At 43.8% G+C, this 13,035-nt stretch overlaps 1 protein-coding gene across 1 annotated transcript in view; it reads right to left on the reverse strand.

The window, feature by feature from the left end:
* LOC124613330 (hemicentin-2-like) overlaps positions 1-13,035 on the reverse strand; it is a 793,017-nt gene that overhangs the window by 120,493 nt on the left and 659,489 nt on the right. The window contains exon 10 of the mRNA XM_047142026.1: positions 12,719-13,021. Within this exon, the coding sequence (XP_046997982.1) occupies positions 12,719-13,021 (303 nt within the window). The remainder of the gene's footprint in view (positions 1-12,718; positions 13,022-13,035) is intronic.

Raw genomic sequence — 13,035 nt, forward strand, 5'->3', positions numbered from 1 at the left:
ACACTTCCACAACTATGGAGGTCTATAGAGGCACAGTAATGTTATGTATTTTAACTAACTCTTTAAATTATATTATATAATAACTTGTTAAATAAATTTACTGAAGTTCTTTCAATTACAGGTTGTATAAATCTGTCATCTGCTCCACAAATTTCTGAGCATTGACCGAAGAATAGTCCAGGTCGATTTATTGTAAATGTTCGTTGGTGTTGTTGTCCAGGTGTGGCATCAATTGTTACTATAGAGGCAGAATGGCTCATTGTTTCTGCAGGGAACTTCCAACGACTTCTTGAATCTACGCCACGTCGAGGTGTTGAACTATGCCGAGAAAAAGGAGATCCGACACAATGTTAGCAGGTGTCCCAAAACTTTTTTCACTTCAACGTACAAGCCGCAGTTAAGATTTAATATTAGATCGAGGCGTCAACAGATAACGTTGGCGTACTTGAAGGATTGTTTAAAGGCAAGTGGACATACGCAGCTGATTTTGGCAAAAGGGAGCGAATATTTGAAGACATGATAAAGCAAGAGTAACTTCAAAAATCGATGCATAGTATGCAATGTTTACAAAAATTCAGATACGTTTCGTTGACGTAGAACAAACTAAGGGTATGTGGAAAGAACGTAGAATGAAAATAAAAACAGTCCACAAAAAAGCGATGGCATGTGATAAAGAAGAGATAGCCAAAGTCAGAATTTACGAAGGTATCAAGCTGCTTGAACAAGGTCACACATTTAGTTATTTCTGAAGTAAGATCTATATGGATGGACGGATCGAAGCAAAAATCAGAGGAAGAACTGCTGAAATAAAAATTACCTTCAACGACAACAAGAATAAAACAAGAACTGCCTTCAACAACAAGAACAAAGCACTAGCGCTGACAATAGGAAAGGGAATAAACAGAATTAATTCGCGTGTTGATGTTAAAGCCGCATCTCGAAATAAATTGGGTACGTCTACTTACGAAGTGGTTCTCAAAAGCGTGAATGAGAAGAGAAGCATGTTGATGCCAGTTTTCAGAAGAATGATGAAACTTATTGGCCATCTAATGAGACAGTGAGGACTCCAGAACGTAGTAATAGAGGGGTATGTTAGTGGAACGTGACCAAATGCTAGAAACAACCAAAGTACATAGACCAAATTATGAAAGATTTGCGTAGTAAGACCTACATAGAAATGAAGTGAAAATCTAAAGGACTTAAGGAACGGAAACCTTCTGCCAAATTAACTGCCTCCAGTCACTCCTCCGGCTGGTTATTACAGGGAAGGCGTAATTATAGGAACCAGAAATGAAGGGCAAGACTTTAATAGTATGGTACAGAGAAACGAAACTACGAGAAAGGCAGGAAATATGTAACCATCTTTTTTAGCTTATACATCGGTTTGCAGTGGAGTGCAAGCTGTTATGAGAGTCCCAGATAGATTAAAGACGTGTGCCAAGAGGGGATCGGTCCCAGACCTTTGCCATATGAGCTGTCCACATACACCTCACAGCCTCGTGCCAGCAGTGCCTCGTGCTACTCTGGAAAGTCAACAGTACGTCTCCATGTCAGCTATTTACTTTGCTAGTAGTACTGCTCCGAAGGGAGTCATGTCGGAGGACGGCGTGTCACAGGTTTTGTTTACAGCATAAATATTTCGCTCCGCATCCTACTGCTCGCTGGCTGATTAAAACAGTGTGGTGGACTGGGGCTGAAACCTTTGCGCTTCCCTTGTGTTGGCAGCCCTGTTACTGTGTAAACTACCCGTGCACTCAACGTGAACGAACTCACCGCTTTCATGAGTCAGTGCTTCTCTCTTCAGAAGGTACATCAGTCAACGTCCACTATCCGATGAAGTTAACCGGGTCGCTCAGCAGGAACGGTCAATATGCAGCGGTATTACACAAACGATCATTTGAACCAAAAGCTTCATATGGACATGTGTCCTTTTTCGTATGGTTTAAGACACAAAAAACATTTACTGTACATTGTTATTTATTTTTTGTATTACTCAATACGTTGGTATGTACGAGGTGAGACAATAAAGTAATGAGACTGATGTGAAAAGAAAAATGTTGCTTACCTTTTTAGTCAAGTTTAGTGTTGTCTCCTTCAAAGTAGTTCCCTTCTGATTGCACACACTTTTTCCAGCGCTTCGGCCATTGATGGTAACATATCTGGAACTCATCTTCCGCAATATCCTCCTAGACCCTCGTCACAGCTTTTTGGACATCTTGTGTTGTTTGAAAATGGTGTCCCTTGACCGCCGTTTTGACTCTTAGAAATAGAAAAAAGTCGCACGGAGCGATATCTGGTGAATAAGGTGGCTGTGGTAGTACTGAAATTTGTTTTGAGGTTAAAAATACCTGTACTGAGACAGAAGTATGGGGTGGCGCGTTATCGTGATGCAGAATCGAATTATCAGCAGTGTTCGCACGGACACGAAGAACTGTTTTACGAAGTCGTTCAAAAATTTCTTTGTAGTAATATTGGTTAACTGTTTGTCCAGGAGGCGCCACTCTTTCTGAACAATTCCCTTGGAATCAAAGAACCACACAAACCTGCATTTCACTTTTGTCTTTGACATGCGAGCTGCCTTCACTAAACATTTTATGCCAACGAAAAACTTGAGCTCTTGACATAACCTTCTCTCCAAAAGCCTTCTGAATCTTACCGTGAGTTGTCATCGCGTTTTCACCCAATTTAACGCTAAATGAAATGGCATACCGTTGGCGCAAACTCGTGTTAACTTATTACAGCACAATTCACGACTGTGCAGTTGCATCAATGTGCCGCTTGGACTAGAAGCGGCTTATAGACCAAGGTCAAAGATATTGTGCCTATGCAAGCCTGCAGGATTGCCACATCTTGCAAAGAAAATCAGTCTCATTAATTTATAGTCGCACCTCATACAACAGTTCGCGAAGATTAAAACGTGTGTCTTACAAATTATCAAATAATACGTGCAGAATATCGGCATTTGTTAGTAACAGGGTTACGCTGCACTTTTTCAACATTGTGTTGGTATTCCTGCAAAGATTGTTGAGCTAAGCGTTCAGAGGAAATATGAGAACTTGAAAGAATAGCTGTTTCATGCAATGTGCTGACAATTCTGATAAATATTCGTGATTAGGCATTCTAAATGTCCGAAGGGGCTGACGGTATTCTTCTACAGCAAAGGGAGCACTAATATCGTAGAAGCTGTAAACATACACAACATCAGCATACTCTTCAATACTGCAGATGTGTGGAATTTCAGCCAGCTTGTGAACGCTATCAGTCGTTCGCATTACTACACTTACAACACACCATGGACAACTGCGCGTTTAATGTGCTATCTTATTGAGAAAAGACATTCCGAGCAAATAGGCTGAACGTAATTAGGTAGGTTGGACAGAATAAAACATCAAAGAGATTGTGTAGGTAAGACACATGCGTGCGCGGAACTAGCTCAAAACCAAACGCACATTAAATGTTTTCTAGCTCGGAAAGAATACGGAATAGGGGATTTGTCCATATGAGGTTGTGTGCTTCAAATGAGCGTTCCTATTGTATTGTAGGACAGCCTGTATTTTTAACACATTAGAAGGTATTTCGCTGCATCTCTTACGGATCTCCTCTAACAACTACGTACGCTTAGCCATGCCGCAGATTTCGTTTCAGGTCTAAGATTTTTGGGTGAAAGGTTGCTAACACCGCCAACGAGACTAATGAATACGTATCTCTCCCCGATGTAACATTCACCGCAATCTTTAAACATATTCCGTCATCAGTGTAACAGGGAAAGTATCAGGGAAACAGATACGAACTCTCGAAACTTGTTATGTCTTACACAAATGTTACAGTGGTGCAGGCAGGGAAACATTTCATTTCGAAATCCTAACACTAATTCGACCATTTTTTTATCCCATCGAAGTGGCTGGTTGCTGTTTTTCTTAAAAATAATCAAATTTCTCAGTGTAATCTGCTCTGTGACTTGCTTCCACATTCATCATAATGATAAGTATCCAATGTTAAGCGCATTGTCAGAATGAAGACGTATATGAGCCATCTATAGGGCTGAGGGGTGGTCCTCCTCACAACAATAACTTTTTTGCATTTACATTTTATTTGTGCAAATCGTTGCATCACAGTACCGTCGATAGGTGGATGAACGCACCGTATTTACGTAGATGCCAGTGCTGTCGCGCTGGTTTCAAATGGCTCTGAGCACTATGGGACGTAACATCTGAGGTCATCAGTCCCCTAGAACTTAGAACTACTTAAACCTAACTAACCTAAGGACATCACACACATCCATGCCCGAGGCAGGATTCGAACCTGCGACCGTAGCGGTCACGCGGGTCCAGACTGAAGTGCCTAGAACCGCACGGCCACACCGGCCGGCACTTTGTTTCATAATTCATATTTCTCAACAGCACAGATCACAAATGAAACAAAATTTCAGTATTAGTTAATTATTTTTGGTGCACTGAATACATAATGTAACTTTCATCTGGTACAAACTGTCGGCATAAGGACTGACGCAGACGATTTCACAGCTTTCGCACTCAGGATGCCACATAATTGTGACTTATTTAGTTTCAAAGTAAGAAAAAGATCCTTCACTTACATATGTTGATCGAAATAATGTGGCACATTTGCGTATTCGTTCTGGAGACTTGGAAACGTCCTGTGGAAAGCAGTGACACCGTTCTCGACGGTTATGAAGTAAAAGGATTTCTCTTGAAAACGGGATTTACAATGCAAATCAGTCAGTTACGTTTACACATCCGCAGCGGCCATTTCATCTGACTGTCTTAAAAACAGCTTGAAAACGTGTGTAAGATTGGCAGTATCCTCAAAACGTTTGAAAAACTATTCTTTTAAGTTTTGCAGGGCGACAATTAATTTCTCAAACCCCATGTTTCCTTTAACGGAAGTGAGTTTAAGGGATCATAATTGTGATTGTCAGAGTTTGCCCTTTCAACAATCCGACTGTCTTTTTAAATACATCTCCATCAAAGCATTAATAATTATGCTTCTCACCTTGTAATGTCTTTCTCAGTTTAGCGAGCAATCAAGTCCATTTAAAATGCGAGGTCTGAAATCCATTCCAAATGTTCCAGATTTCGTACTTGCACTTCGTTTTTCTTCATTAATTCAACAATAGACGATTTTAAATCGAAAAATCGTTCCAGGCATGCCTCTTGACTAAGGCAAAGTCCTTTGCAGTAATATGTAAAGTATCCATACTCTTCCTTCACTTCCATAGGAAACTGTTGCACGTGACAGTCGATTAATGAGTGGGACTTGAGAAATTTTGCTGTTCGTACTACCAATTTGTTTATGCGTTTCATACCTGCAGTTTAGCACAACATGCTTCTTGGTGTACAGAGCAGATTATCCCATCTGTCGATCGTTATAATTTTTTGCTATTTTTATTATTAACTAAAACTTCAAATTACTTCTGCACGGTACTGTAATGCCGTTTCATGCCAAAGTTGCAGTACCTATTGACTGCACAATGACATAGCGTATTCTCATCCCTCTCTCATTCATTTTTAAGGTCTTGTGACGATAGAACACTAGACGGCAACTTTTCGTGCAGACGGCCACATAATTGTACATTCTTCTACATCTACATCTACATCTATACTCCGCGAGCCACCTAACGGTGTGTGGCGGAGGGTACTTATTGTACCACTATCTGATCCCCCCTTCCCTGTTCCATTCACGAATTGTGCGTGGGAAGAACGACTGCTTGTAAGTCTCCGTATTTGCTCTTCATACCACAAACAAACAGCGGAAGGTAAACAGCAGTGACACCACGTTTCTGTGACGCAGGCTCAGTACATCAACCCCCACATAGGCCGCATTGTAGACACAAACACAGCGGCTACCAAAATTAGCCGGGATGTTTACGTGCGACTGCCATGTGAAATCTGCAGTGTCAGCCTCAGCATTCATGGCGCACATGTAGCCGCTGGCGGTCGTACATTCGCGGGCACTACTTCACGTCCGCTGACCAACTGTTCGCCGAGCACGAAACAGGTATCTGTCCACCGGACGTGTTCTTAAGAAGCTGCTGGTCAGTAATGTTCATCCACAGAATGCTGCTGCCAACCTCCCGCCAGTCGGGATCCTGGGAGCATCCATATCACGAAGCAGGACGGCGAAATGTCTAGGGGTCACCTAGAGTGAAGAACTGCGAGCTTGGCGCCCAACATTCGTGACGACAGTGGCAGAGGCATAAGTCACCTTCGCGCTCTATACCCACTGCTTAGTCACGATGTAACTCTGAGCCTAACAGTGGTTCGCCCAGTACTGGAGAGCGCAGCCGTGGTGTAGGGAAAGGCAGCAGATATATTCACTGCAACGCTGCAAACGGTCCAGAACCGAGCCCTGAAGACCACTCTCTCTCCGTTCGTTTCTCGAAGACACCGGCATTCGTCTCCAACAGGACAGATTCCGGATCACCACAAGGTCCTTCTACGAGACGGCCGGTTAATCCTGCAAAGGGTTTGTCCGCGGTCTAGGCCACCAACCTCACCACAGGAAGACGGTACGATGGCCGGACCTACATGAGATTAATTTTTATTCTCGCTGCAGACATAGGATATCATCACCCCCTCAGCCCAGACCGATTCATATAGATACGTTTCGTTTCTTTCTTCCCCACAGAAACTGCATAAGAATGATTGCACTGCTCAACATGCCGAGAAAGGAAAGCTCGAAGATGCAGTGTCGGTTTGCGAGTCAGTTCCGTTCGCTGAGCCAACTGGATCCAACGCGGGATCCTGAGATCCAGCTACTGCTCCGAAAATGGCTCTGAGCACTATGCGACTTAACTTCTGAGGTCATCAGTCGCCTAGAACTTAGAACTAATGAAACCTACCTAACCTAAGGACATCACACACGTCCATGCCCGAGGCAGGATTCGAACCTGCGACCGCAGCGGTCGCTCGGTTTCAGACTGCGGCGCCTACTGCTCCAATCGAGGACCTATGCTTTGCATATCCTAACAATCCACAGTTCCAAACAGATACTGCAACCGTGGAGATTCACCGTAGCATCCCCGTCATGGCAAGCCAGCTGTCACGGCTGGAGCTTTCACCTTCCACCAACCTTGGGCAGTTGGACTCTGTGCTCCTGGAACGGATTTCTTCAGGCTAACATTGTGATTATGCGTGTTTGTGTGTGCGTTCGCGGTTTAGGGGTGTTAGCACCCAGAATGCGTCAAGTAATTGTTTTCACAGACTTAAGTGCTACTGGGCTCGTCAATCATATAAACTGGCGAACGTGAACAAGCGTTTCACAGTCCTCCCATTCTTAATTACTGGTGATTCGTGAGGAAATAGTGACAATCCACCAAGTGGGACTTAGAATATTCTCATCTTGTACATCCTCAGACTCTCTAGGAATCGCGTTTCTGGATACATTTACTTGTGGGTGTTTTTCGTTAGGTGTGTTCCGAAAAATTTTTAATATGTGTAGTAACTGGGGATCTCTTACTGCAAGTTCTGTTTGCACGTAGGTCACATCATTACGGCGACTACAAAAACAGGGTTTAGAGCTCCGTCCCGTTACAAATGGCGACAACGTTTAAGGACTCTTGTGTTATGAACATGCCCGGTGCAGTCATTTAATGTAAGTTTTCAAAGCTTTCTTGCCCTTTCACAGCAAAATTTCTTAGTATACGAAGCACGCTTTCTGGTTCCAGTATGGCAAAGTGGAAACAAGACTTACTGACTCAGTTTCCTCTTTCCATCTAGCAATTTTGGCAATAACAGGAGATTCTTCTGAAAATTTTTGTGCATCCAGACACTAACCTACCCCAGGCAAAGACGACGCTGCCTTCGCCCATCAGGAAATTCACTGTGGAGACGGAGGCACGCCCAGCCTTCATCACAATTTTGGAGCAACACTTCGTGGCCTCCAAATTTCAAGGCGACTCGACAACAAGCTTTTCTCAATCATTACGCAAAGCAGACTCTCCGAATATTTAACTCATATGTACATCCTAATACCCTGTCAGATGTTCAGTTGTGGGCCCAGCTGTATCCCTATTATTCTTTGCAGAAAATCTTTAGTGGTCCTTTGCACCGTTAACATACCGTGACGTCATCCATGACACTTAGGACTCCCTCTATCCCTTCTCACGTGTACATTTCTTTGTGACAATCCACTTAATAAACATACCGTGACGTCGTTTGAGATGCTACAAAACGTCCTGCTAACCAAATCCGAAGTCCACAGTACTTCAGCTGCTGTTGGGCCACTGTCTGTCCTGAGGACATAACAAATTTATTCGTTCCCACTACACGGTGTTCTGTCAATTTTTGCTTCAAACATTTCACCTCCTAGATTACGGTTTTCCATTTCCATCACCTCACGGCATAAATTAATGTGCCCCCTTTCCATGCGATAGTCTCTATAGCCCTGGGTCTAACAATCACAGGACATCAAATTCTGGTGAGAGACCAACTTTTGTCATTCGTATGCACCATTTGGTAGGTGATGCAATCTTCTCATGTTTATCAGTTGTATTTCTTTTTGGAGAGGATACGCATCTCATGCTTTTGCAGTGTTTTCAGGAAGGTCAAATCTAGCATTCGAGAAAGGCAGGGCAAGTAGTGTGAGATGTTGTCAGTGTGAAGGTTCACGAGTGAGTCCCCAATAGGCTGGCCCTACTGTTCATTTACTACACGCCTCCAGCCTAGTGACCCAGCAGAGAGAAGGGAAAGTATTTTATCACTGGGAAGCCAGCGCGCTGTCGTGTTCAGATAGCGCATTCCGTAAATAAAAATCTAGTGCTTTCCAAAAGTAACATATTATTCTGCAAAATAAGAGCCTAGCTCGAGCTCAGTTTTTTACTTTCTTAGAGGCTAGCTGCTGGGTGCCAAAATACGCGACTGGTAAAAATGCTTGTGATTTCAGGAGGACAGATCGCCGGGAGAAGTTCTTTAGGAAAAGAGAGTTTCTATGCGGTGTTTTTTCTTGGTGAGATATTTACGGAAGATGTCGTTATGCCATTGTTAGACCGAGTCTTCTCAAACTACGATTGATTGTCATGTCTTGTCAGGCGGGAAGGAAAGGTCAGGCTGTAGTATGAAGTGACGGAGTGGTATGAAGATCGGAATAGTTCGATTCGAGTCTTGCCGCTGAACGACACCGCTTAATGGATCGCTGTAGGATGTGGTCTGGGAGTGCAGAGTTCGTGCTGATGATAACATGACAATAGCCCTGTACTTCAGGGAGACTGTTGTGAGCCGACCGTTGTGGCTGAGCGGTTCTAGGCGCTTCAGTCCGGAACCATGCTGCTGCTACGGTCGCAGGTTCGAATCCTGCCTCGGGTATGGATGTGTATGATGTCCTTAGGTTAGTTAGGTTCACGTAGTTCTAAGTCTAGGGTAAGGAGGACGTCAGATGTTAAGTCCCATAGTGCTTAGACCCATTTGAACCATTTTTGTCTGTTGCGATGGCAACTCTCTCCACATTTATTGATGAGCATTATTAGGAGTACTGGCATCTTACGACAATACTTGGTAGGAATTTAGTAATGTCATTGCAGTTATCTGTCCCACGTCCACCAGTAAGGTGGTAGCTGCATGTGTTTCTCAGACTAACAGGTAGACATTCACTGGATTTGATTAATTAGAAGTCCACATGTCATTTGAAAATGTCGTTTGTGTCTATACGTGCACGTCCCAAAACATTTGAAATCACCATTAGCCCCAGCACTTTCCCTTAGTGTAAAGCAAACATTGCAGTTTTGTAATGTTAACTTAAGATTGTGAGTCAGCCAGATGATTTTCGTGTTTGTGTTTTTAACTGAATAAATTAATGAGTTTGTTTCTGTTCACTCTCTCAATTTATCTGGCATTTTTTAATATTTTGCAGTTGTCCACTTTAGGATCCTCGATTGTGGTTTTATTAGTTAACCCGTTTGCACACAAAAATTCAGTTTTGGTCTGAAAGGTGTGTCTGTCTGGTAAAAAACTATTTCAGACAGACATGGTGCGAGTTGCAAATTGTCTTTGTGACAAAGCCACAATCGTGTACATGATATTGAACTCAAATAGGTGACGTGGCCACGAAATGTGCTTGATCTGAACCAGATGGAACACATCTAGGGCACTATGAGCGATATAGTAGTCTCAACAAACCACCGGACCATAATTTACAGGAATTGTTTGACCAGTGCACCGCATACAAATAGGATATGAATCACCAGTCTACCATAAACCATACGGAATACCTACGTGCTGGCAGCCAATTTCGGAGGAATTTAACGATGAACAGATGCAAGATGGAATAATTTAAGCAAGTAATAGTCCCACTAGGCAGGAATAGTCAATATGCAAGAAAACAATGGATGGGACATGATAACGTAGATTTCGTTGTTATAACAGACACCTAAATGCAGGTATCAAAATGGACACCTACCCCTTGCCAAATATTGCAGAAACCTTGGATCATTGAGGGCAATGCAAATATTTCTAAATAATGGATTTGAAGAGAGGCTACCACTGGATAGATGTTGCACCATATGATCGAAACAAAACAGAATTTTTGGCACTCTGCGTAGACTGCTAATTCGGAAAAATATCATTCAGATTAAAAAATGGACTTGCACCGTATCAGAGATTGCTTGATGGAGTATGGCTCTGAGCACTATGGGAGTTAACTTCTGAGGTCATCAATCCCCTAGAACTTAGAACTACTTAAACCTAACTAACCTAAGGACATCACACACATTCATGCCCGAGGCAAGATTCGAACCTGCGACCGTAGTTGCCGCGTGGTTCCGGACTGAAGCGCCTAGAACCACTCGGCCACCGCGGCCGGCGCTTTATGGAGTACTCAGAGGGTCAAAACCATGGCAATGCTTAGTGTATGTTGTGACACAATCCATCCGAAAGCCTACCAAGAACTTGTCCACGCCACGCAGAATCGCAGCTCTTGCGATTCGCTGCTGGGTTAGGCCGCTATTAACGAGGTCGTCAAAATATTTTGAGATATTAGTGTAGGCATGTATATTTTCTATTTTTTCTACGCTCGTCCGAAGAGTGTCAGTGTACCGCTTCTCGCCCTCCCTGAAATAAGGGTAAAGGAACGGACAAATAGGTTATGCCGCAGTTGTCGTTGTTGTGGTCTTCAGTTCTGAGACTGTTTTGATGCAGCTCTCCATGCTACTCTATCCTGTGCAAGCTTCTTCATCTCCCAGTACCTACTGCAACCCACATCCTTCTGTATCTGTTTAGTTTATTCATCTCTTGGTCTCCCTCTACGGTTTTTACCCTCCAAGCTGCCCTCCTGGACCAAATTCGTGATCCATTGATGCCTTAGAACATGTCCTACCAACCGATCCCTTCTTCTAGTCCAGTTGTGCCACAAACATCTCTTCTCCCCAACCCTGTTCAATACCTCCTCATTAGTTATATGATCTACCCATCTAATCTTCAGCATTCTTCTGTACCACCACATTTCGAAAGCTTCTATTCTCTTCCTGTCCAAACTAGTTATCGTCCATGTTTCACTTCCATACATGGCTACACTCGATACAAATACTTTCAGAAACGACTGCCTGACACTTAAATGTATACTCGATGTTAACATATTTCTCTCCTTCAGAAACGCTTTCCTTGCCATTGCCAGTCTACATTTTATATCCTCTCTACTTCGACCATCATCAGTTATTTTGCTCCCCAAATAGCAAAACTCCTTTACTACTGTAAGTGTCTCATATCCTAATCTAATTTCTTCAGCATCATCCGACTTAATTCGACTACAGTCCATTATTCTCGTATTGCTTTTGTTGATGTTCATCTTATGCCCTCCTTTCAAGACACTGACCATTCCGTTCAACTGCTCTTCCAAGTCCTTTGCTGTGTCTGACAGAATTACAATGACATCGGCGAACCTTAAAGTTTTTATTTCTTCTCCATGGATTTTAATACCTACTCCGAATTTTCCTTTTGTTTCCCTCACTGCTTGCTCAATATAAAGATAGAATAACATCGGGGAGAGGCTACAAACCTGTCTCACTCCCTTCCCAACCACTGCTTCCCTTTCATACCCCTCGACTCTTATAACTGCCATCTGGTTTCTGTACAAATTGTAAATAGCCTTTCGCTCCCTATATTTTACCCCTGCCACCTTCAGAATTTGAAAGAGAGTATTCCAGTCAATATTGTCAAAAGTTTTCTCTAAGTCTAAAAATGCTAGAAACGTAGGTTCTAGATAAGTCGTAAAGTCAGTATTGCCCCACGTCTTCCAATTTTTCTACGGAATCCAAACTGATCTTCCCCGAGGTCGGCTTCTACTAGTTTTTCCATTCGACTGTAAAGAATTCGTGTTAGTATTTTGCAGCTGTGACTTATTAAACTGATTATTCGGTAATTTTCACATCTGTCAACACATGCTTTCTTTGGGATTGGAATTATTATATTCTTCTTGAAGTCTGAGGGTATTTCGCCTGTCTCATACATCTTGCTCACCATATGGTAGAGTTTTGTCAGGACTGGCTCTCCCAAGGCCGTCAGTAGTTCTAATGGAATGTTGTCTAATCCCGGGGCCTTATTTCGACTCAGATCTTTCAGTGCCCTGCACCTAAGGTAATGCGGCGGTTCATGCACTGAAAATCAACAGATTTTACCCGACCGCATTCCTCCGAGTTAATCAGACAAGTGTATGGCTTGAAGATGTATGAGAGTAAGGCGGTAACTGAGAGTGGTGTGGAGCGGCCACTCACCGGCGGGCAGCACCTGGAAGACGCAGGGCTCGGCCTGGCGGCCTACGGCGTTGCGCGCCCAGCACGCGAGCGTGCCGTAGTCGCGGTCGGAGGCTGGCGCGTAGCTGAGTTCCCCCGCGGCGGGCCCGCTGGCGTTGCCGAGGCGCGCCGGCGGCACGCCGAAGCTCTCGCCGCTGTTGTTGAACTGCCACTCGAAGGAGACGTCGTCCGCCGGGTCGGCCGCCACTCGGCAGCGCACGCGCACCGCCTCGCCCAGCGAAGCACCCACCAGCAGCGGCTCCTCGTGCGCGCACACCGGCGCGACTGCCAACACGAAC

The sequence above is a fragment of the Schistocerca americana genome, chromosome 4 (assembly GCF_021461395.2).
Source record: "Schistocerca americana isolate TAMUIC-IGC-003095 chromosome 4, iqSchAmer2.1, whole genome shotgun sequence".
NCBI classification, from domain to species: domain Eukaryota; kingdom Metazoa; phylum Arthropoda; class Insecta; order Orthoptera; family Acrididae; genus Schistocerca; species Schistocerca americana.